This window comes from Anguilla anguilla, chromosome 4 (genome assembly GCF_013347855.1).
Source record: "Anguilla anguilla isolate fAngAng1 chromosome 4, fAngAng1.pri, whole genome shotgun sequence".
Taxonomy (NCBI): Eukaryota; Metazoa; Chordata; class Actinopteri; order Anguilliformes; family Anguillidae; genus Anguilla; species Anguilla anguilla.
In genome coordinates this window covers 17,229,727-17,254,752 of record NC_049204.1, presented here as the reverse complement: position 1 = coordinate 17,254,752, position 25,026 = coordinate 17,229,727, and the positions used below count along the sequence as shown (strand labels likewise).

At 39.8% G+C, this 25,026-nt stretch overlaps 2 protein-coding genes and 2 non-coding genes across 5 annotated transcripts; all 4 read left to right on the top strand.

The window, feature by feature from the left end:
• The first annotated feature begins 207 nt into the window (after positions 1–207).
• Positions 208–11,363, top strand: gars1 (glycyl-tRNA synthetase 1). The gene is made up of 17 exons (XM_035416147.1): positions 208–521; positions 1,969–2,070; positions 2,718–2,820; positions 3,073–3,214; positions 4,015–4,103; positions 4,838–4,914; positions 5,404–5,549; positions 5,858–6,007; positions 7,002–7,164; positions 7,412–7,576; positions 7,707–7,814; positions 8,016–8,161; positions 8,290–8,375; positions 8,903–9,012; positions 9,270–9,363; positions 10,206–10,396; positions 10,690–11,363. Exons 1-17 carry the CDS (start codon positions 267–269, stop codon positions 10,813–10,815), a joined length of 2,253 nt encoding a protein of 750 aa, XP_035272038.1. The 5' UTR covers positions 208–266; the 3' UTR covers positions 10,816–11,363.
• Positions 2,289–2,424, top strand: LOC118226634. The gene has a single exon (XR_004765065.1). It is a non-coding gene; the product is annotated as a small nucleolar RNA SNORA84 (small nucleolar RNA).
• Positions 3,607–3,741, top strand: LOC118226636. The gene has a single exon (XR_004765066.1). It is a non-coding gene; the product is annotated as a small nucleolar RNA SNORA84 (small nucleolar RNA).
• A 3,485-nt stretch (positions 11,364–14,848) lies between the features above and the next one.
• On the top strand, positions 14,849–24,357 carry hhatlb (hedgehog acyltransferase like, b). 2 transcript variants are annotated; one of them, XM_035414184.1, is made up of 12 exons: positions 14,849–15,060; positions 16,372–16,512; positions 18,463–18,530; positions 18,904–19,017; positions 20,079–20,273; positions 20,469–20,678; positions 20,839–21,010; positions 21,229–21,373; positions 22,322–22,357; positions 22,587–22,788; positions 23,066–23,207; positions 23,951–24,357. In XM_035414184.1, exons 2-12 carry the CDS (start codon positions 16,407–16,409, stop codon positions 24,172–24,174), a joined length of 1,614 nt encoding a protein of 537 aa, XP_035270075.1. In that variant the 5' UTR covers positions 14,849–15,060; positions 16,372–16,406; the 3' UTR covers positions 24,175–24,357. The 2 variants fall into 2 exon arrangements, with proteins under 2 accessions (XP_035270075.1, XP_035270076.1); XM_035414185.1 differs by lacking the exons at positions 14,849–15,060; positions 16,372–16,512; positions 18,463–18,530 and having other exon boundaries at positions 18,931–19,017; positions 20,084–20,273.
• The last annotated feature ends 669 nt before the right edge of the window (positions 24,358–25,026 follow it).

Below are 25,026 nucleotides of genomic sequence, written 5' to 3'. Positions count from 1 at the left end.
GTTACCGATCATGAAGGCTATGTGGGACACTATCACTTTGTTACTTGTTTTCTTTGAAGCCGTAATATACCTAGTGCGAGAGCAAAACTGAAGCAGCTAGGCATACAGTACCGCAGTATTCTAGTGAATCTGCGGACACCAATGAAAGGATATCTCGTCAGCCCGGGAATGACGAAAGTGCTTCCCCGAATATTAAACGTGAATTTACTCTATTTCCGGGGATTTCATCATTCACTCTGCTTCTTTTCTGCCGGCGTTTTCAGTCCATGCTTTTCAGAGCAGTCGTACCCGCCCTGGTGAGGTCCAGCATAGGCATCGCTGCCCTATTTCTGCCTCGGGTTCCAGTTAAATCGGACCCGCTCCATCATACACTGAGAGGCAGGGTATTTTCTCTGTCGGCCTGTTTGAGTAAGAAGAACAAGAAAAGTATTTGGCTTCAGCTCTCAGATTCAGAAGGACAAATTATGGATGGAAATATCGAAGAGATTCTAGCCCCATTGAGGCTTGCAGTCAAAGAACAGGTAGGCTGAACTGAAGTCCATTTGCATTTGGTATTAAACAGTTATCTATATATTATTACCGGCTAGCTAATTCGTTAGCTGATTATATTTCCCTGCTAACTTGCTGTCAAGCGAATGCGGTACAGTAACGTTAGGCTCCACGTTGCGTTGTCATTCAAGGTTAGCGGACTCTGTCTATTTGTAGGATTGATATGTTTAAAATGTAGACTTATTATGGCTAACCATAGCCGTTTTGAAAAATTGATAGCCAGCTTGTTAAGCGTTGGTGGTTTGTGCAGCACTGATTGCAAGCTAGCGAACGTTAGCAAGCTAGCTGATAAAGAGTACCTAACGTTTAATTAATTTCTGCATTCGAAACCATCTGGTAATTAGCAGGCTTGGTAGTCCATTCTACATGGACGTTCATCAGTCAGTTCGAGTGTTAGATTGATATCTTCATACTACCTAGCTGACTATTCATCTAACGTGGTTGGCCTTAACCTACAGTCAAGCTAATGTGTCATATTCGCACGCAGTGCAGATGTTTTTCTCTTCTGGCCATGCCACGTTTCGTCTGATCACATTGTAACATTACGTACTAGCCAAGTATCATAGCTAGGGAGCAAGTTTCCTGCATTGTCAAAACGTGGAGAGGAGAAAAAAATAACTTGTTTAACTAACCAGCTAGTAACGTTATTTTTTCTGTTAGCTAGCTAGCGAATTATACACAGATTGGGCACATTTGACTAGCTACGTCTCTTAAATTGTGCCTAGCTAGCGTCGTAAATAATTCGTTAATGCATTAACTGTAGCTAGCATCAGGATTTGACACCATCTTAAATGATGTTGCTGACTTGGCTTATCTGATTGGAATGTTTCACTAAAGTGTTTTACTGCAGGAATGTTACTGGGAAAATAAAATATAGCTATATTGTGGTTATGGAAGGACCACAGCTAGTTAGCACAAAATGAAAAGAGACTTTATAATATCTTTATGATCTGTCGTGGATCACCTTGGTTGGTTAACTAGTTGCATAACTCCACTAGTAAGGTTATCTGTAGTGTTATCTGTGTAGCTGCATGCATTTGCGCCACAACGTATTTGCTGAGCAAGTCCAGTATCTAACCAACCTCAATGCTGTATGGGGCTCGTACCTATAACCTTCTGGTTGCAAGTTCATTTGACTATGATACTATAGCAAATTGAACATATATTGAACATACGCAGTCAAAACAGTGTACACTGTTGTTAGTTTTATGCTGTGTTTTAACTTACCTTATAACTTCCTGGTAAATTGTGTATTGATTTGATTGCTGGAGGTTTTTGGCAGTTATATAGGAAGCACCTGACAGTCAGTCTGTATAAAAAGGAGGAGCACATACACCTCACAATTATAATTTAGAAGCCAGTCCTTAAAGGGAATGGGACACGGGTGACGGAGCCCCTTCCCTGTTCCTCTCTCTGCAGGGGGAATTGGTGCGCAAACTGAAAGAGGAGAAGGCCCCTGATGTGGATGTTACCAAAGCTGTGGCTGAGCTGAAGGCCCGGAAGCGAACACTAGAGGCAAAGGTGAGGTCTTCCGAACGTAAGCAGTCTGTTATCTGCCAAGGTTTTGCAAAGCTTTCAGTTAATGATAACTTGGCTGATGTTTGATGATTTGGTTAAACAGATCTGTATGTGCTATAAAGTTGCAGTAAAGTTCAGTTATTAGGCTACATGTCATTTTTTTTATCAGACATTATATTTATGCTTCGTTCCCTCCAAAAGTTAAGGGTCTATGGTGGCATGCCCTGTGGTTCCTGGAACCTGCTATTCCATGCAGTTCTCCAGGTTTTGGATAGGGCGTATATTAATTCTGTGATTTTTGCGTAGAGCCTCTTAGCTTTATATATCAGTCTCTATAGCCCGGTCACAGAAACATTTCCTGCATACATTTTCTTATGAAGTTGAGTCAAGTTTCTTGTCCACTGTGCTGTGTTTTAACCTTTTCAATAATACTTGATCATCTTTCTCAGTAAAAAATGCTTGATGATGTTGACCTCATTGTTCTGGGCAGTCAAATAATGGCAAAACTGTAATAAGTTATTTACAGCTTCCAAACACGTACTCAGTTAGACTTGATTGGTTTCTGGAATTTAGATGAACTCACAGGTAAATTGCAAACTTTGTGCTGGTGTTATTTAATATCCAGTCCTCTCTTCCCATACACTCTGCAGGAGTTGGCCCTGCAGCCCAAGGATGATATCATTGATAGAACCAAGATGGAGGACACTCTTAAAAGGAGATTCTTTTATGATCAAGCATTCTCCATCTATGGGGGTAAGAACACTGATTTACCGTGAGACTAGAAACTATGGAAGGGTTATGAGACATAAATAATGGTGTTTTGTAGACATGGTTTGGCCTTTAGATTTAGGAAATTCACCATATTTGACATAAGAATTCATAGGAATCTGTTTGATGCACAGGTATTTAATTATTATGCTTAGTGAACAGTCTAGAATAGAACCAGAGAACAGGACAGTGGTGCTGCATCTGCCTCTCTTGCGCTGCTAATTGCACTTTTGTCAGGTGTGAGCGGGCTGTATGACTTTGGTCCTGTCGGGTGTGCTCTGAAGAACAACATTCTCCAAGCATGGAGGCAGCACTTCATCCAAGAGGAGCAGATCCTGGAGATAGACTGCACTATGCTGACCCCGGAGCCCGTTCTCAAGTAGGTGACACAAACCCTGTGTGTATGAGACACCTTTATACTCTGTTGATCCAGGGATGGACAATTTGAGGTCTCAAATGCCTTTTTAAAGCGCCAAAAGCTTTTCCAAGGCATCGTTAATCTCTAGTTCAGCTGACTGGTTAAATCTTACATTACTGCTGTTGTAGGACTTCAGCTGTAGCTTACTGAGAAGGTGTAACATGTCTTTTACTAGCTGATTTTCTGTTCAGAGTTATGTTCTAATCAGCTGTCTTGGGTAATTCCTTCCTAATACTGGTACTGGAGTTTTGGTAAATCTCCAGTTCTGACATCACACCGTTAAACTTACATACCTGTGATTGATGTGCTGATAGTGATTCAGATAGTGGTCATGTAGTATGAGTCGTGATGTTGCCTGGTGGTTCCTGGAGACAGCTGGACTGTGCTGATCTGTGGGTTTTGATAGACAGGCAGACATTAACTCTGTGATTTTATGCATGGAGACTGTATTTCTATGCAGGCTCCATAGCCCGGTTGCAGAAACAATTCAAACATTAGTACTGTATCATATTACATGAGTACCTCCTCTCCCTTAAGTTATCATTTAAGTATTCTAGCATGTTTTTGCTCATATTGAAGCCATTCGCTTTGGAACATATTCAGAATGTGAGAGAGTATTCAGGCTATTTCTTTAAAATTTTCTTTTAAAAAAGTATTTTTTTTAGCCTTTCTGCAAGAAAATGAAACTCAGGTTAAGTGTCTGGTTGGACGCATGAAGGCTTTATAAACTAAGCATTTTAAGCAAGTGTGTGTGTTTGCAGGACATCAGGACACGTGGATAAGTTTGCAGACTACATGGTGAAGGATGTCAAGAATGGAGAGTGTTTCCGTGCCGACCACCTCCTGAAAGGTACTGAGAGACGCATGCAGTTTCGCTCATCGCAGTTTCTTTGTTTTCCCTGTTTTAGGATCACATTAATTGCCGTGATTTGGTTGAAGAGATTGGTGATACTACTGTAAACTGTTCCCGGTCAGAGAATAGATTGCGCGTACAGTGAACCCCTCTGTCTCTCAGACCTGGCCAAAACCTGAGTATCAGTATTTTGGCCTCAGGGGAAGGGAAGTGCCTGGCTCTGTAGAAATCACAGAGCTTTCAGAGGGATGCTGCCCCAGCATTGTCCTCTGCCTGCAGTTTGAACAGCTGCTGGCTTAATGCTTAAAGTGTCTGCCCAGTCACCGGAAAGTTCAGTGCTTGACTGAGTCATAACTGAAGACAAAATGGTACCCTTGCCCTCTTTGCTTGGCTGGTAGTGTTGTGCTGGCCTTCAGTTTAAGTCATTTCATACCACAGAGAAGAGAGAAAGTTGAAATTCAGTGAGATGTATTTACACAAGATGGCCCAGGTTTATTTCAAAATGGTAGTTGACTTTTTTTTTTGTCTAAATATTATTTCAACTTTGGCTGAGGCTAAGGGGCTAAGGAGCTGAGATTTTTGTTTATGTGGCATGCCTTTTGCATCTCTGATTGCATCGTAATATTTCTCTTAATATTCTATGGTCATGTTAAAGTGACAACTTCCTGATGAACAGGTCTGTGAGTGTGTTGTTTTTTTAAACCCTGTTTTAAATGTCTCCATTTTCTCAGCTCATCTCCAGAAATTGATGTCTGACAAGAAGTGTGCTGCAGAAAAGAAGGCCGAGATGGAAGATATCATCACTCAGGTCTGCCCTTTATTGTGGAGCGAAATCTCACTACTCATAATCTCTAAAATCATAATCTCTCCTTTTACACATTGTGTCCATTCTATTTTGATTGCAGAAAGGCAATATGTATGCGTAAATCCAATGAGTATGTTAGCTGTTAGACTGGTGACAGAGGAAACGTTTTGATTTGTATTATTCAGTAATTTTTTAAATATAATCACATAGTTTTTCAAATTTTCCCTGCTCAATTTTTTTGATGCAGTCTTTCTTTTGTAAACCGTGGTTCCTGTTTTCACTGTTGAAAAAATGGTAGGTGGTTAAAAAATAATGTAAGGCGCTTTTTCAACATTATTTAGAATTATTTATCTTGCTTTATACTTGTCTTCTGGAGAAATTATGATCCAGGTAAAACTAACATGTAGGTATATGAGCATTGGCAGCCATGTTAAATCTGGTTTTAAATGTCTGTAGTCCAGAACTGCAATGCTTGCTTAATGCTTTTTTCAGATGGACAACTTCACCCAGCAGGAGTTGGCGGACCTCTTTGATAAATACAACGTTAAGTCTCCAACCACAGGGAATGACCTGAGCCCACCCATCTCCTTCAATCTGATGTTCCAGACCTCCATTGGACCCGGGGGCAACATGCCCGGGTAAGGGGGGGGGGGACTGAATTCTTCTGTAATGGCTATTTTATCTCTGCTTTAACTCTGTCTGAAAACACAAATGGGAGTGTATGGACAAGTAATAGCAGTCAGAAAAGAAACAAACCTTCTGAGAAAAAATATCTTATAGCCACAAGCTAACCTCAGTTTAAATATCAGCACCACATTAAACTGAATTTGTATGTAATTCATAAGCTGAATTTGTATGTTGTGTGTAAACACAAGGTTCAGTTTTCATTCACCATATTGCCTGCACATTTATCCTGTTAAACTGAATCCATACACTGTGTGTGCAGGTATCTGCGGCCGGAGACCGCTCAGGGAATCTTCCTCAACTTCAAGCGCCTGCTGGAGTTCAACCAGGGAAAGCTGCCCTTTGCCGCGGCCCAGATCGGGAACTCCTTCAGGAATGAGATCTCACCCCGCTCTGGCCTCATTCGGGTCAGGTGAGCCGCGGTCCAACCAGTGGAAGAGAGCAGTGTCATAGGCCTGGAGAAAGGGCTCACCTGTACTTGGCTGTTGTGGGAAGGTTTTAGGATGATTTACTTGACACACATTTGAATGGGTTACAGTGCAGTACATACACTATCCTGCAGGGTCTGTGCTTTAAAGAGTAATTGCACTGTTTCAGCCTGGCTCTGCCTATTACACAGTTTTGAAAAATGCATCCTGGGGTGAGTGGAGTAGGTGTGTCTCTCATTTGCATAAAGTATTCTGTATGCAAATGAATTTGTACAGCAGAACTGCGCCAGGCTGATGAAACTGTGATAAAACTGTCAAACTAGACGTTGTAGATCAAATCTGAATCAATATTCAGCAATTAGTTGGCCTATTTCTCACTTCAGATGTTTTCAGAAACATAGTTTAGTGGATTGTTTTGGTGGAATATGAGGGTTTAAAAAACTTTGGGCCGAAACCAATCTAGGTGCCGCAATGTTCCATTGTATTAAAATTTAAACAGACAGATTTGTGGGCGTTAGAAATTTTCCCACTCGATGCCTTGATTGACATCTATATAACGTGATACCACGATTAGGGTGTGGCCAGAGTGGAATGCAGAAAACATTTTTCAAATGTTAGAGGGCAGCACAAAGACTTTTTTTTTTACCAGTTTTTTCTGATAAAATGATATTAATTCAGAAATGTTGAAATAACGGTCATGGATTATATTATGAAGTAAGCAAGCAAACACGTTCGCAGCTAAAAAAAAAAAAACTTTAAAAAAGAAATGTGATCCAGGGTGTAATAATGTACAGTTTCTTGCCATAGTTCGCTTATAGTAATAGCTGTACAACCATCGTTTGTGTAAAACTGGATCAACTTGGCAGCAGTAACTAAGGGGTAGGGAGGAGCAGGGTTATCACTGTGCAAGCTAATACCAACTGGAAAAGTAAATGTATGATGCCGTTCTAAGCCGTCCTGACCTTGTCCTCCAAACAGAGAGTTTACCATGGCAGAAATAGAGCACTTTGTAGACCCCAACGAAAAGGTCCACCCAAAGTTCCAGAATGTTGCTGACTTGGAGATCCTGTTGTACTCCTCCAAAGCACAGACCAGTGGCCAGTCAGCCAAAGTAATGAGGCTGGGCGAGGCAGTAGACCAGGTAAGATCAGCTGGTGGGGGGAGGTGGGGGGATTTGGTGGAGAAGTCCATGTTTGTGGTGAGCACCTAATTAATTGCTCAAGGCTAAATTTAAAACCGGTTATTTACTCATTTTCTTTCTGTTGTTTCCACTTGTAAGTATGTAAGTATATGGAAATTTAGTTTGAGTTTCAGCACTGACTCCAGTGATTTGTATATGGCTCTGTTCCCAGTGTCGGATCTAAGATTGCATTCATGTTGGTTTACAGGGGGTGATCAATAACTCTGTCCTGGGCTACTTCATCGGGAGGATCTACCTGTACCTGACCAAGGTGGGCGTGGCCCCAGACAAGCTGCGCTTCCGTCAGCACATGGATAATGAGATGGCCCACTATGCCTGCGACTGCTGGGACGCCGAGACCAAAACCTCCTACGTAGGTCCACCTCCATTTCCCTGTGGGGAGCCTGGCCACAATGGTCCATTCCCCCTTGGAGAGCTGGTGTCGAATGGTCGAGTAAACTCCTACAATATGGCTGAGTGCGCTTTGCTCCTTTCCCCGACAGGGCTGGATCGAGATCGTTGGGTGCGCAGACCGCTCGTGCTATGACCTGCTGTGTCACGCCCGGGCCACCAAAGTCCCCCTGGTGGCTGAGAAGCCCCTAAAGGAACCCATATCCCTTTCAAATCAGAGCTGCACAGAACAATTGTAGGCACTGAAGATGCATAAATTATCTGTAGCATTACGACTCTCTGTCGTAGCGCCATTTTTCAGTCGGTTATGTCTCTAGCCTGCTGTTTCCATGGTGTCTGTGGCGAGCTTTTGTTACCACAGGTGCACCCTCTTCTCGTCACTGCCCTTAACCGCAGCACACAAAACCGTGAATGTTGTCCAGTTCGAGCCAAACAAGGGAGCAATCGGCAAGGCCTACAAGAAAGACGCCAAGCTGGCGATGGAGTACTTGGCCGTCTGTGATGGGTGCTACATAACGGAGCAGGAGAAACTTCTCAGCGAAAATGGGTTCGTTCTGAAACCTGTGTGCATTATGCAGTCATAATAGTCTTCACATTCATGCTTCTGTGGGCTATTTAGAGTGATGACAGCCACATATTTAGTGAAGCACACTTTGTACTTGTCATCCGCCACAGTGAGTTCACCATTGAGACAGAAGGGAAGACTTTCAAGCTAACCAAGGACATGGTCAGCGTGAAGAGGTTCCAGAAGACTCTCCATGGTAAGTGAGCACTTGACCAAGAAATGGACACCTGTGGTTGTAATTCACAATGGTAGTCATGCAGGAAGAAAATACTACCTGAGAATGAACCAGTCTTCTGGTTTTTTTCACTTGTGATGTGGACCACCTACTTGTACAGTTGGTTGCCAGTTGTACACTGTGAATATAGTAAATCAATAATTCATTATTACTAACTACAATAATATTGTGAATATGAAGCATTTCAGTTTTCTTGATTAATGTACTTCTCCAGAGCAGCTGGCAGTGCTGCATTATTAACATTACACATAACTAAGTCTTTTGTCCCAGAAATGTAATGTTGTGCTAAAATTTTCAGTAAAACTATGACAGCAAAAGTAAACTAAACCGCAGAACATGGCTGTCATAGACCATCAAAATAAGGCAATCCTGAGCAGTGAAGTGCTGGGGAAAGAAGTGCTATTAAAAGAAGTGCATAATGATTATATTCTTTTTGCTGTTGTCCTGTTGAGTGGATTCCTATGTTAATTTTTTACCGTTTTCCACAGTTGAAGAAATTGTTCCCAACGTAATCGAGCCATCCTTCGGCATCGGGCGAATCATGTACTCCATCTTCGAACACACATTCCAAGTCAGAGAGGGTGATGAACAAAGAACGGTAAAGCCTACTCTGAAGTTGACACTAAGTGTTGCTTTTAAAAAAATCGTCAAAAAAAAAAGGGAACTGTGTAGTCTATTAGTGTCTCTGGAGTCGCAAGGGCGTTGCACTAACTTTGTCATCAGCTGTTTGTGGTAGGGATTATGACAGGACTGATGCATGCATTTTTCTGTTCGGATTAGTCTGTGTGTTTCCAGAACACAGGGCATCTGAGGTGTTCCCTGCCCCAGGTTTAACCAGGTGTTTCTCCTCTCCAGTTTTTCAGCTTTCCAGCCACTGTAGCTCCCTACAAATGCTCCGTCCTCCCTCTGAGCCAAAATCAGGAATTCATGCCTTTTGTCAAAGAGCTTTGTGAGTACCTGTTGCATTGTCTTGTGGAACGTAGCTAGAGATACAAGTTCACAGTTGTTATGTACGTGTTGTTTGGTGCTGTTGTGCCATTACACTGTGAACACCTTTTCCTTAAAATTATCAGTTCTTTATTTCACATGTACCTGAAACTTTTTTTTATTAAGTCTTACTTAATTTCTTATTATTACCTTGGAGATTAGTGAGGGGAATTTCAGTCCTTGTAATACATTTTATTTGCAGTGTGCTAAGTTTCTAAACAGAAGGATATGGTATTTTTGTTCCCCCAGACATGGCTTCAAGTTAAGTTGTATTTAATTATTCATCTGTATGCTTACCGAAAGAATGGGAAATGTAAATGCCTATCTCAGGGGTACAATCCCAGCATTTGGGATTCAAACCTACAATGGTCTGACTGTGATTTCAACCTCTTATTCACCAGTGAATTTAGTGATGAATAAATCTCCAGGAATAATGAGATTTAAGAAATCTGTTTAAAAAAATAAATTAAAAAATAAAAAAACTATTAGTGTTGTCTCTCCAAGTGTAGTTGGTTACACTTCTTTGAGCATGGAATTTTTGAGGGGTCGTTAACAGCTGGTATATTTTTGGAGGTCCAGATAAAAGAGAATTTTTCAATTCCTTGTTTATGTTTAATACCCCTTAGAGTTAAAAAAAAAAAATTTTTTTGTTACAAATTGCAATTACGATTTTTTCAAAAGCCAGTTGACTTAATTGTGTGGAGAAGTCCCTGAAGAAACCATTCACGCTTTTATTGTGTTATTTTCTGTAAAACGATGTAAAACTTTGTTTGAACTGTTGCACGTTCCCCCTTCTTTTTGTAGCCGAAGCTATGACCAAAAACGGCGTCTCCCACAAGGTGGACGACTCCTCGGGGTCCATCGGGAGGCGCTACGCCAGGACGGACGAGATCGGCGTGGCTTTCGGCATCACCATCGACTTCGACACGGTGAACAAGAACCCCCACACCGCCACCCTGAGGGACCGCGACTCCATGCGCCAGATCAGGGCTGAGGTAAGACAGGGAGGGCCCAGCGGTTGACACGGAAAGCCTTCAGGTGTTGAGTTCGTAGGCCTGAGGAAAGCCACCATGTTTCCTGTGTCTTTGAAGACACAGCATTCTAGTGCAACACAAAAATGAAAACAAATCTACACAACAGGCAGAGATCGTAAGCATGTGTCATAAACAGACGCAGCACAGCAGTGCATGCAGTAGGACTGAGTTCCAATTCGATAGCAAAGCCATTGTGTGCTTTTTTGAAAAGCAGTGAGGGCATTTTTTAACTGGTGTTTGTGTCGCTGCTGAAGGTTTCGGAGTTGCCGGGGATCGTCCGCGACCTGGCGAACGGCATCACCACATGGGCCGAGGTGGAGAGCAAGTATCCCATCTTTGAGGGACAGGAGACGGGAAAAAAGGAAGTAATAGAGGAATAAACCACAATTGCACCAGCTGGCCACTCTCATTGGAGGAAATGGACATTTGTACTTAATGTCAATCGGGACACTTGTTATCCCAGCTGTAATGTGCAAAGCCGTCTGTTCACCAGTAGAGGTCCTCATTTTTCGCAATGCAGCCACCACTTTGGGGGACAAAAAAATCATTATGTAATTATGATGCTTTAAGTCGAATAATGGTCTATTTTGCATATTCCTGCCCATAAATGTTAACTTTTAAATTCAGTTTCAGTTCAAATCCACGTGACTTAAAAAAAAAAAAAAAAAAAAAAGGAATGGAGGAAATGGAGAAGGACTTTCTGTGACTGGCCTTTTTCTTTGAGAGCTGTTCTTGTACGGTTTATACAGTTTATGACTGAAAGGATGAGGGGTGGGGCTTTGTCTTTATACGACCTGCTTAAATCATGGACTTTCTTTTCAGTTTCAAGGTTTGTCTCACAGAGAAGACATGTCTTCTTTCACCGCTCTGAAACTGGGGAAACGAAATGAAAAGCAACTTGGTTCAATAAACCCAAATATCTGTAGAACCCGGCAGTTGTATTCCATTTTTTATACTGTATTTGTGTACACAATGCCAATATAGGTGCTTTCCTTCCAAAGGTACGTTTAACTGTTGCGTCATGATGGAGGATGGAAAGGGAAAAGGTCCAGTTGTTTCTGGGTGTTCAGCCTTCTTCAAACTGTCAGCTATCACTCTTAGTTTTGTAAATTTGCTTAGCAAAAAAATTAAATGAGTACATTTGCATGCATGCAGTAATCCCTTATAATGCTCCTAATCCTGTATAATAGTTATAATCATGTTCAGAAGAAGCGGTTTATATATACCGTGAAATACAATGGATGTTGACATTCCTGTAGACTTGGTATTCACACACAGTATCCCAAATAAACCTTGAGGAAATTTATGAAATTTCTGCCAGCTCAGTTGTTTGGAAGAGATGCTTACTTTACATTGTGTTGTGTTCTTTTTATAACTGGGTTTTTAAAATTAGGACCCAGGATTTATATTTCTATGTAGGGCATACATTTTGAGCAAGGCATTTATATGGCTCAATATTCCATTTAATAGAGAAATATCTAATGTCTTATACCAGTACTCACAACAAGGTTAATTGCATATTTAGGATTTTGTTAATAGAGTAAGCAAGATTTACATCATTTGTTATTTTTCAGAACACTTAACTATTCATGTTAAGATTGAGTGTTAGTGTCTGTGTAAATTTACTTAATGATACATAAATGGAAATGTCTGGTCAATAATGCAATGGTTAACAGCTGATCCCTTGGCATGTAAGTACACCCTGATATCTCCATGCACTTACCACATTCTATCCGTAGCAAATAGTATGTCCCATACCTGATGATAAAAGGGAGATCAAACGTTGTGTGAGTTTGCATTTTACTTTAGGGCTCCTTGTTCATGTATTTAAACAAGGGTCAGGTCAGGTCACATCAGTCTGTTGGAAGATTACATTTATTTAGCAGATGCTTTTATCCAAAGCGACGTACAAAAGTGCATATCATGGTCATTGGACAACTACAAAACACAGGTTCCATAAGGTACAAAGATAAACCATAATCTCCAGCTTGCTGAATCCTGACATCACAAAGACAGGATTACGAACACTAAGTTTTTGTGTATGTATATATAAAATCTCAGGCACTCCATTCTGGTGATTGTATATACATAGGCCCATGTGTTTCCACCAATGTTATTTAAGAAATAATTCAAATTTTAAAAAGCAGAAGTATTTATAAATGATTGCAATTAAAATATTTATGAATGCACAGTTGGGATTGAAATGTATGGCCACACGAGGGCACTGTTTCGAACTCACCCACCTTCTAAACCACCCAACGGAACAAAAAATGGTGAACATTTTTTGTTGCACATTTTAATGTTGACAGATAATTTGTGATGCAGCTGTTTAACTTTGCCAAGACAAACCTGAAAAACGTGAAGAGAAAATGGCACTTGTAAGTTCGTAAGTTCTTCATCAACAGTATTAGTCTGTGCAAAATAAATGTGAAAGCATAGTTTAGAGATCAGAAATGTTTAGTTAAGTCCTTAATACTTACCATATTAAAAGAACTTATACTTAAGACCAAATATGGACCATTATCTGTGGTATTTGTCAGCCTAGTGGAGCATAAATAGACCGCCAATATACCAATATCTTAGTGCCCTTGCTAAGGATAAGGGAACAAGATAAAGAGTTACTATAAAAACTTAAAGCAGGTCAGGACCTATTCAGAGTATGCAGTCTCCCCTGCTTCTACTTCATGTGTTTTCATCCAAAAAGTAGGGCTTCTGTTAAACTTTTTTGGGGGAAAATCCTCCTACCAACACTAATATCTTCCCAAACTATGTGTTCATCCCTTTCACTTTGAGGTCATCCTCAAATGATTGCCAGTTACTGTATGCAGCATGTTACAGGCAATGATCTGTACACATTTGTAGAAACTAACAGCAGAAAGAGTGGTGACATGATAATTTTTGTTAAATGGGTTTTTTTCTCCCTTTTATTTTTAATACAGGCTGCTCCGTCGCTTCTTTAAGCGACATCATTGGAGCTGTTTCTAAAAGAGCAGCAGGCCCTTTAATGAGTCACTTGATCACATTGATCTGCCAGTCTGCACCACAAAGCTTTTTAAAAATAGTTTTTTCATGATTTTATTAATGTACTGTTGTTTTTGTTGTTTTTCAGCTCCAACCACACAGAGCCTAAGTATAGCATATGTGAGCGGGCACTTTGTATATGCTGATACAGAAATTAATGAAACACTTTAAGTTGCAAGAAAATTATCATGCAATGCTCGTGACCAACTGTGTATGTTAGATAAGGATTTGGCTTCAGACTAAAATTACTCCCAGTTTAGTCTCCTATGTGAATGAAAATTTGCTGAGAGAGTGCAAGGCTCCATAAAACTATATTAGGACCCAAGTCATTGCAGATTTTTCAGCATCATATGGTTTTATTACTGTGTTTATAGGGAATGTATGTGCATAAAATGGTCATTCTTCAAATGGTTCAACAATCACGTAAAAAGCCACAGGACATACGCTAATTTCCATAATGATTGAACACAATTCAGCTTCTCAATAAAACCAGCTTCCTCAGTTGGCAAACTTTAACATGATACAATGTATGTTTGAACATTTCTTACCAAGTATCACACTTCAGCAAAGGAATCAGAATGCCCTTTTTATCTATGGTGTCGCTTGCAGCTGTCACAGTGAAAGTATCTGTTAAGAAGTAAGCCAATCAAATCCTTCAAGTGAACTACACCAAACAATGCAGATCCTATAACCTCCAATGGTCTTTCTCAAAAGTCTCTGCACTCAGCAAATTCCCTGTCAAAGTTTCTGTCAATCTAGAGGTTTCCCTGTTGCTGAGAACAGACTTAACATTACATTCTGTTGTGCCTTCATAAGAATAAAACTCTGTATGTATCACAGTAGGCTTTTCATGTACACATTACATTCCACAGAAAAATATTGTAATAGTTGAAATCCCTTGAAACATTAAAATTCTTAAGTCACTTACTATATGTAAAGTATTGTATGTGTAGTGTAGTGCGCTGTAGCCGTTGAAGTGATTTGATCAGAGACAACAAATTCTCACAGTGTTCTAGAAGACAAATGCCAATAGCAAGATTACGAATATATTTGTGATTTTTGCTGTTTGGTAAAAAAAGAATGAATGCAAAGCTGTTTGTTAAAAATCACCTGACATCCTAATCCAGCATAATAAATGTATTGTTAATTCATAAAATGTTATGTTGTCATCAGTATTTAACAGCACTGCAGAACGAATAACACCCCAGCAGTGCAATTGTGCCATAAATGTCACTGCTTCACAGTCGTGTTAGGAACTATGTACTTACTGTGCACGGTTTTTGTTTTTGCTATCTTTTGACAGACAGGCTGAGAACCAACCCCGTCGTCCATGTCAAATAATATAAATATATTCGGCTGCCACAACAGCTTCACTGTTACGAACATCCGTAACGGTGACCGGTGGGGTCCAGCGCGTAGTCTAACTCATCAGCACTCCAGCAACAGGGGACAGGCATATTACTCAGTTGTTACTTATTTATTGTATTATTTTATTTTTTATTACTATACCTTCTTTCATTTTCATTTTAAAAGTAGGAGGACTGGAAGTTCAACCTCCACGCCTGTCCTCAGACTTAGCTTACTGCTGCTTTACTGAATTCAAGGTCAGTAACTAAAAAGTTCCAATGCCTATTTACAGTAAATTAATAGGCTAAAGTATAACTTGTAGCGCGAGCACAGCAGAAACAGTGTGTGTGTGTGCCTGTACGTGTGTGTGTGTGTGTGTGTGTGTGTGTGTGAGTGTGTGTGTGTAATAATGTAACACTATTTCCATAACAATGCTTATTGTACAACCATCAACGGAAAGTGCAGGAAGAAGACTTGGTTCGCAAAATGGCTAATGAGCTGCTTAACATATGCAAGCCCGCTGGTCATTGCAGCTTTAAATAAACAGCTGCCAGTCTCCATTGTGTTTTTTAAATAAATAAATAAAACTGTTGGTAATCTTTACTACTGTGAAGAAAAAAACTGATGTGTCCAAGAGTGTAGTCGCGCAACAGGTGGCGGCTACGCTGAACAACTGGGAACTTTAAAATAGGATTCCGATATGGTGCAGATGATTCAGTCAGAGACCTGTTTGAGAGAATATCCATTCTATTGACCTTTCTTTACCCGGCGATCAGTGTTCAAATGTTCTTGATACTTATCTGGTCTGAAAATGAGCTGGCATTGAAATGATTTTAAATGCACTACAGTTAGCCTACTTTTATTAGGCTATCTGATCAATATATTTAGCTGAAAATTGCCTACAGAAGAAATTTACGAATATGTAAGGAGGGATGACACACTTTGTGTGAGCATGTGTTTCCAGAAGTAACTCAGAGTGGCATTCAGTTCATTATTATACAAGATGCATCACTGATGATACAACATGCAATATAGACAGGCATGAGCAAGCTAGTGTACATGGAAAAAACTGGAATATCACTAGTACAGTATGAACTCCCTGTAGGAAATTCAATCAAATCTTTCTTACAAATTGCAAATGTGAGTTAAAAGGTAAACCATGGTCTGCTTTTACAATGTTTCAGTACTTCACGCAGTACAGGTCAGTATTTTATCACACTGTCACAGAGGTTGTCACAGCAAGCATGGGAAGTCGTATAAAGCTGACCTCATTCACTGCTGATTGAAGTGCAACACTAGTAGCACAACCTATTATTTATTGCTGAATGTTATTTGGTTTTTAATGGTTTTAGCTTGCACTATAGAGACAATGCTGTTGTCATTCACTAAATTATAAGGGAGCAAAGCATACAGAAAAAAGTAATGGTGGAAAAAAATCAAAATAAAGTTCTTAATTTCTTGATATTATGTATTTATCTAACAAAATGATTGTGTTTTCAATGCTATAGTTTGGTGTAATGTAGTGTCTTGATTTCCTAAGTGGTCATCTTGTGCACCTCACTCTTCAGGTACCTCCTGTGCCACTCTTTGCTTGTGGGCCACAATGGGAGTCAAAGCTGCCCTTCCCAAATATGAGCTATACATCTACATGGCTGTTTTGTACATGGCTATGATCTGGGCTGGTAGCTGGGTGCTTGAAGTCTCCAGTGGTGAGTACAAATTAAGCATTGTGTTTATAATAATGGCTGACTTGGTGAACCAGTTTTTAAAAACATGTTTCGGCCTGCATGTACAACTCAACAGAATTGTATAGTTTCTGAAAGACTTCCGGTCTTGAATAAAAAAAAGCTATCACTGCAGGCCTGAAGGACTTGAGTCCACTTCCTGTGGATCTGCATTTTTTAACATTGTAGTTTTTGATCCAAAATCCAGTTTTAATGTTTTAATAACTTAAGGTTTCAGTAAATTGTTTCAGAACCTTCTCATTACAAAGACAATATGAAAATGTGTATAATCCTCTGCACAATGTGTGTCGAGATGAATTTCTTCTGTCAAAAAAAAATTGATGCGTGTTTGCTTAGAGAATAATGGCTCCCTGGGAAATGATAGCAGCGCAGAAGGTTAATTCCTCTTTCTGTCAAAATAAGTTCTTCGTGCTAAGTCAGTTACTATTGAATAATCAATTTTACAACACTCATAATCATGAAGTACTTCAATTATGGCATCAAGGCAAATTGCTGGTTAACAGAAGCAATCATTGGGATCTCTGTGGACTCCGGAATGAGTTGTGACATAATTATGTCCACTTGACCCTCTTCAACCAAAATTCATTCCCCTGGTACAGCATGAGTAACCTTTACCTGTACGAATGCTACACCTAGAACAGGATGTACACATAATGTGCTGAACAGAAGTGGGTTGCAAAAGGAAATGACATTTTAAACTGACAACTAATCTTACAATTCAACAGGAAAAACTTTTAACTTCTACACCGTAAAATGTCCAGCATCAATTCAACTGCAACAGTGTTAATTCAACTCTTGTCAGATAACATTTGGTCCTACATTCCAGGGTGGGATCAAATGTTCTCTGTTAAGAGTTGAATTAACACTGGACATTTTACCGTGTAGTCTTCTGTGGGAAACTCACATAAAATGTGACAGTAGCAAAATTCATCATGACATCATACATGTGACATCATGAATGTTATATTTATTAAAACTTACAATTGCCGTCTTTTTCAGTCTTGCCCTGTGGGTGGAAATAGACATAACACACTGCAGTGTTGATACTACTCAGCAGCTGTTTTAAACCATTGTGTTAGCCTGTCCCAGAGTACTTAACATTGTGCAGGGAAAAGGGCAGGAGGGCATTGGCTGTGAGGCTTGGAGATGAGATGCCTGCAGACATGTGAAGCATGCAATGGATATCAGGTTTCTGTATTAATAAACCTGGGGAGGGGTGAGGGGGATAGAAACACATATTGTATGCCTGTGATCAGGGTGTCATCCATAATAAAAGCAACTGATCTACAATAGTTTCAAGGGCAGTCAGTGCTGATCCCTGGGGAGGATTTTGTTTGGATGTGCTAAACATTAATAAATCATCTTTTTCACACTTTGTTTTACTATATGAAGGACGCTAGTTGCTCCAATATCATGAGCTCTCTTCTTTATCATATGGCTTTGCTGAACTGTCTGCTGTTCCTTAGATGTGTTGTAATGAATAAATACTTAATCCTGCTGTTATTTTAGCATAAAAAAAGCAGGTCATAACTTTCCAAGCTAATGAGAAAGAGTTTTTGAAATGACATTTTTTTCATGACAACATCTCTCTTGTACTTGACTTTTCCCCCAAATTTGGTGTTTAAAATCTACATGGTGTTTTCTGCAGCATCCCTTTCCTCTTGGTGAGAGTGCAGGAAAATTACATCCAAATTGTTGGCTTTATATATTGCCTAAGATAACAGTCACGCTGCTCAAATTAACATATGGTGATGGATTTCTTTTACATAACTCTTGGGTTCTGAAGTTTTGAATTGTCCAATTTTTGAATTTCTAAGCTTCAGTTGTGTTAAAGTAATTGTGGAGAAACACTGACAGCAATATAATGGGGAGATTTGGTTGTGCTGTTTAAATGATACCCTCTTCTCTTTTTAGTGAATGTGAACAGGAAGGCTTTCAAGGCCACTGTGAAGTCAGGATGGCACTACTTCGGGAGGAAGATGGTGAGTAGGAAATTGACCAACATTGAACAGGGGACATAATTGTGCCATGTATATTTCATAATGTCTTTGCGGAATTACAATATAAATGTGAAAAGGAGCTGTGACCATTAATATTCTTGTACCTTGAGGTCTAATACCCTCAGATTCAGGTTGGCAACTAGGAAATCAGGGTTTCTGATTGGTTATAACAAGTTCATTTATATTCCTTATATCGAATCACTGATGTTTTTTTTTCATAAGTATGTTTTATGTGTGAGTCTACAGAATTACAGTTGTAGTGAAACCCCTCAGAAATGATTAATCCTTGGTGACCTCATTTTAACCTCATTTTGATAATGTAATGCTGCTGTTTTGTGTTTTTGCTTGTTTGCAGGACATTGCTGATTTTGAATGGGTCATGTGGTTCAGCACGTTCCGCAACCATATATTGTTCGCCCTGTCGGGTCATGTGATCTTCGCTAAGATCTGCTCCATGTTGGCTCCTCAGGTGCGCTTAGTGCTCCTCCAGTGTGAGGGGTTTATAAATTATTCATCAGAATATCTGGGCTAATGTGTCTCCACCGTGGACTGTGAGGGTACATAGCTTCAGTTAACAGATTCACATTCTGCCACAGCTATAAATAATGCTGTAGAATAAGTTTGCACTGAGTCTGGTCTGGTGTGCACCGCAAAAGCATTTGAATGATCTGTTTCTACGTAACTAATATAAATAGCTGCCATATTTGACCTGCCAAATTACTGACTGAATACACCTTAACTGGTATCATATTCAGTATTGGCTTTGATTGAATTTCAGGTGGCAAAGATAACAATCATTGGAAACCATTTTGTATGTTTCTTTTCAAGTGTCAACCTTGGGTTTCAATGATATTTAAAGACAAGACTCCACTGATGTCTCAACACTGTACAATACAATCGCTCATCACTGGGTCAGGATTCCATTCTTCAGTGCTGAATATGAAGTGCTATCTTCTTGTTTTTGTGTAGTTACTTGCCTTACTTTCCTTTTATTCACTGTTCCCACTCACCCCAACTGAAACAACCTGTTTTATAATTAAATTTCATCCATACTTTTCTGTCAACAGCATGACCACTTATCCTCATTGACCATGATTCTGAATGAAGTCCAATGTTGTTATTTTATAGCAATGTCCAACTCTACTTAGGAAATCAGACTAGATTGCAATCAGGTCATTTACATAAGCAATATAATCAATTCTTTAGAGCACCACAGTCAGACCAAGTATCATTCAGCTGTGCTCCACAAATGAATGACACTTATGCAGAATAACACACAAAATATGAAAGAAGCAGTTAGAATCATAGAATGTGTGAATATAGAAATAAATGAGTGATGAAAGAGTTACATGCATTAATAAATAGCAGAATTTGATTTAATTATAGCGGTGCACAGCATTCTCAGATAATTAGCATCACGGTGAACTGGCTTTATGAATGAAGGCTACAGTAAAGGCCTATCTAAATTACTGGTGTGTGGTATCCTCTTGGCACATTTGTAGTAGTAATAATCTGGCTCTTTTCCCACAGCACAGGTCCATAATGTACATGGCATATGGGATGATGGCCATCTTCAGTAGCATGGGCTGGACCTATGTGGCCCTCATCCTGTCCCACTGCATCCTGCTCTACAGCATCTCATTGGTCAAGCTCAGGTGGCTCTGCTTTGTAGCCGGCTTTACCAGCCTGGCCACCATTAAGGTGGAGCCCTTTATCTCTTGGCAGGTGAGCATTGGAGCAGATATGGCCGGTGATATGTTCAGTCTGAACTGATGGTGTGGTCATTCCTTTCCAACAGCAATGTAAAGTTTTACATATTCGACCATGAATAAACGTCTGTATGCTTCATCGGTTGATAGAGCAATATGTTTCAAGTTAAGCGCTGCAGCTCATTTGATGGTGTATTTATATTTTTTCTAGGGTGGTTTCATGAAAGGAACCTTTGAGCTGCAGCAGGTGCTGTTTTACGGAGGCTGTGGATTCTCCATCATGCGCTGCATGAGCTTTGCTCTGGAGAACTGTGAAAAGAAGGAGAGCAATTACAGCTTTCTGGAGCTCCTTAAGTATAACTTCTATCTCCCCTTCTTCTACTTTGGACCTGTCATGACTTTTGATAAATTTCACACTCAGGTGAATCATTCAAGCTATGTCATAGTAACACCATGACTAATTATTTTTTTTAAAACCTATATCACATTGTTTGAGCATTATTTTATTCCATGGTCCATATGTATTTTTATATGTACACAGTACCTTACAACCTTACACTGTACTGCTGGCCCCCTTGCAGGTCAACAGTCCTGATTTGACTCGTAAGGAGAGGGAGATGTGGAACATCACCACCCAAGCCGTGTTGCACCTTGTGGCCATTATCATAGTGGACGTCCTTTTCCACTTCCTGTACATCCTCACCATACCCAATGACATCAAGCTGTTGAAGCACCTCTCAGATTGGGCACTTGGTCAGTGAATGATCTCTCAGTCAAATTTGAAGTGCATTAAACCAGTGCATCAAGTGCATTAATCATAACTATTATGTAATTGTAACTATGTTACATCGGAATGATCCGTTTTCAGTTTCATATTTTAATTGTAATGCACCTTTAAATTGAGTTAAAGTCCATCTAGCAAGTTGAAGTTGTAGTATCTAAATTATTTCACTGTCTTTTTTATTTCATAGCTGGTTTGGCCTACTCCAATTTGGTGTATGACTGGATCAAAGCAGCTGTAATGTTTGGGGTCATAAATACAGTGTCCAGACTGGATCACCTTGATCCCCCTAAGCCTCCGAAATGCATCACCTTGCTGTATGTTTTTGCTGAAACGTGAGTATGCAAACATCTTTTCGTGTTCAGCATAGTAACATTCGTTTTCATTTTATAAAGAATAAAGGGCAACACAGTCATTGTAAAGTATTTGGATTTCCATATTCATTGTGTTATTTGTATATGATCTCTGTCTTATCAGTTATCTCAGATTGCATCTCTTCATGCAAAACATTTTCTTACAATGCATATCCAAAGTCATGTTCACTCAATACTGAGTCTGTGTGAAATGCATGCATATGATATTTTACTTTTATTTTTTAATTATAATGTAACGCTTTTCCACTTTTTCTCCCCAATTTGGATAGACAAATTATATTTATCAGTGCTCAATGCCACAACCTTCACAAACAATTCAGAAAAGCGCTGACAAGCATGTACTCCCCTTGGAAGCATGTGATGTCAGCAACCGTATCTTATCACTCCGGAGTTTGCACATCGGGCTTCAGGAGGGCACTTTGGGCCTAAATTACCATGATCTTTAGCCCGTGCAAAACCTTTTACCATGGGCAGAACTGATAACACAACCAATGATTTTGTGCAAAACAAATACCATGACCAATCATTGGGCATGTTATTGATTTTGCTTGGCTAAACGGTCTTAGTAAATCAGGCACTTTATGTACAGTACAGCTTTACAGTCAGGCTTGTGGGTGTCTGACCGACCAGCAGAGGTCGTTGGTGCATGATCATCCAGGCCGACTGAAACCCTGGACTATGCTAATGTTGCGTAGAATACAGGGCTTCAGCCATGGTCGACACTGGCACGGTCTGAAGATGTATCGCATTTCAAAATAATTTCTGCTTTGAAATATTTATTTTAGAGTGTATGATGGTACTTATTTGTCTCACCAACACAGCCATTAGACCAGCCGTTGGGTGTAATAAAAGATGTTTGCCGACACAAAAATCCTGGGTGTCTAATATTGTCTCTTTTTATTGCTGCAGACATTTTGATAGAGGAATAAATGACTGGCTCTGCAAGTGAGTAATTTGAAACACGTTTTTATAACATAGTATTTCAACATCCTGAAAATAAATGCGAGTGTTGACTGTACTTTCACCATAATGAATTTTAAGCAGTTTCTGTACTGATTTTTCTGTATATGCTGAGAAGAGCTAAACATAGCATTTGATGAATCAGCATCAACATTTACAGCACACTTCTTATTTACAATTGATACAAAGGAGGTATCTCAAAATGTGTATGCAGGTACGTTTATGACTATCTGGGTGGAAACCATGACAACATCTGGAATGAGCTTTTGGCAACCGTCAGCACATTTGGAATCACCGCTTTGTGGTTGGGACCGTGTGAGGTGGTGTTCATCTGGTCTTTCTTCAATTGCTTTGGCTTGAACTTTGAGCTGTGGCTGGCCAAGTTCTTTTCGCTGGAGCCATTTGCATCCATGGAGGTGAGGCTGTGTAAGACATCCACAAGTGATGCCAAAGTACATGAATTTATTGTGTGGTTGCCTTAGACTCAGTTGAAAATTTATTGACTCCATGTCTGCCAACAAAACATTGATGCCGAGATAGGTACATAGAAGCAATGCAGTATAAGTAAATATTATAAATGTGAATACTGACTAACTTTTCTAAGTTACTCTGGATACAAGCACCTCCTATGTGATTGTGAGGTATTGTAATGGATATCAAAGTTTTATTGCAATTCTGGCCTCCTGCCCACAGATGGTGATGTCTGAAGCCATGTCTCGGAGGATTAGGGCAATCTTCAATGCTGCTAACTTCTGGATGATTGTCCTGTACAATATCCTGGCACTCAACAGCTTTGATTTTGCCAAGCTAGTTGCCAGGAGACTACTCATCAAAGGTAAGATGATCTATGACCTTCCACAGATGTTGACTACTGTTCACATGAAATGATACAGCATTGTACTCATAGCTCATGTATTAATTCGCCTGAATCATTGATCACACACTTCATCTGAGAGTAATTAATTCCCTTCAAATATTAATATATGCCAAATCTAGTGTGGCTTCATTAACATCCATGCGAAACAAGCGGAAATATAATTCAAGTCACATACAAACACGTTACGTTTTATGTCAACTATATTAAGTAAACAGTGGTGAAAGCAATCTATAGTTTTGAGTTCTTTCATTAGCTGAAAATCAGCTGTGATAAATTTTGTATTTTCATTTTAAACTAGTTTTGATTTAAATGTTTTATATCACCATTTATGTATCATACATGAAGCATATTTTAAATGGTGTATCAATGCCTGAGTTTCATGGCTTTTTTTGTCTCCATCCCTGTAGAATGCATCACTTCTTCTTGGTCAAATGGCAGAAAGTAATATGTCATTTCATTTATAGAAATGGAAACAATTTGTTGTTTTCTTTTTCTGGATTTGTAATTAGAGTCAGTAATTCAACAATTATGCAGTAGTCATACGAAATAGAGTTAATTTCTTGCTCGGTTTTTGATGTCTTATTGCTAGTTTTTGATTTTTCAAAAAATTATTTCAGGTCCTTTTTGAACCATAGGGCATTGTGAAACTCATAGGTCACACATTGTGTAATGTGAACATACGACTTTGTCGCCACCTACAGGCTTCCCTGTTTCCACACTATCTGTGCTGTTTGTCACATACTGCGGCGTGCAGCTGATCAAGGAACGTGAGAGGAGGCTGGCCTTGCTGGCTGATCCTGACCCCATCCCAGCCCCTGCCCCTGCCCCTCCTCCCACAGCAGTCTCTGCCCCTGTCACTCATACTGGCCCTACCCTGAAAGAGCCTGTGGCAATGGAGGAGCCAGGGAAGGAGAAAGCAGAGTAACGAGTTCCACAGAACTCCTCATAGAAGGAGTCACAGAACTCCTTATAGTTCTCAGTGCCATCACTACTTGAGTGACAATGAGCAGGAGCGGAATTAGCGGGGGTGACATGGGTGTGGCACACCCATATGAACAGCCATGGGGGGGGGTCCCCTGAGAACCCAAAAATATACTCTAACTTAGGTCTAATTTATGAAAAACTTTGTTCAATGAATGTCAACAAGTAACATTGTGTATCATTTGCATTAAAATCAAATAATATATACTTTTTAATCAGAATTTATGTTGAAATGTATCATATTTTTAAAGTAGACTTTCTCTCATTGTGCCTTGCATCCATATTTCCTGTATAACAGGCTATCTCCACCCCAGACTATGAGCCACTTAGACACTTCCATCACCACAGCTTTTATTTCACATTTTTAAGTTCCAGATCACAGCTAGTGTCATCAGTCTGAGAATGAGTGCTTTAGTTGGACACCCTCCACCTCTAGCAGCCCTCAATACATTTCTTAAAGAATGCATTCAGACCATGTCAGAAAAGTACACTTCATATCATTATGGGAACACTAGAACCATTCCCTATTGTAATGTTTTTTTAAATTCACTACCTGTACGTACATGTTCATAAATGGTCAGACAGTAGTCTTGGCTTCTGATGATTAATCTTAGGAGTGAAGCAAAAGGTAGAAACAGTCACTGCTTGGCTCAGGCATAACTGTTCTTGGTGGAGAGATTGACTGATCTATTGTAATGCCTCTCTCAGTCAGAGGGGAAAGGGCATGGAGTACTGCCTCTCTGACAAGGCGGCTTAGATTAGCTTCTTAAAGGTCATAGGATCATGAATATGATTA

Bases quoted from the DNA above. Each gene is read 5' to 3' on its own strand.
- hhatlb (XM_035414184.1), top strand. From the start codon at position 16,407: ATGGGAGTCAAAGCTGCCCTTCCCAAATATGAGCTATACATCTACATG. The intron at 16,513-18,462 runs GTGAGTACAAAT...TTCTCTTTTTAG, and splicing joins GGTGCTTGAAGTCTCCAGTG to TGAATGTGAACAGGAAGGCT. The intron at 21,011-21,228 runs GTCAGTGAATGA...TTTATTTCATAG, and splicing joins CCTCTCAGATTGGGCACTTG to CTGGTTTGGCCTACTCCAAT.
- gars1 (XM_035416147.1), top strand. From the start codon at position 267: ATGCTTTTCAGAGCAGTCGTACCCGCCCTGGTGAGGTCCAGCATAGGC. The intron at 3,215-4,014 runs GTAGGTGACACA...GTGTGTTTGCAG, and splicing joins ACCCCGGAGCCCGTTCTCAA to GACATCAGGACACGTGGATA. The intron at 9,013-9,269 runs GTAAAGCCTACT...TCTCCTCTCCAG, and splicing joins AGGGTGATGAACAAAGAACG to TTTTTCAGCTTTCCAGCCAC.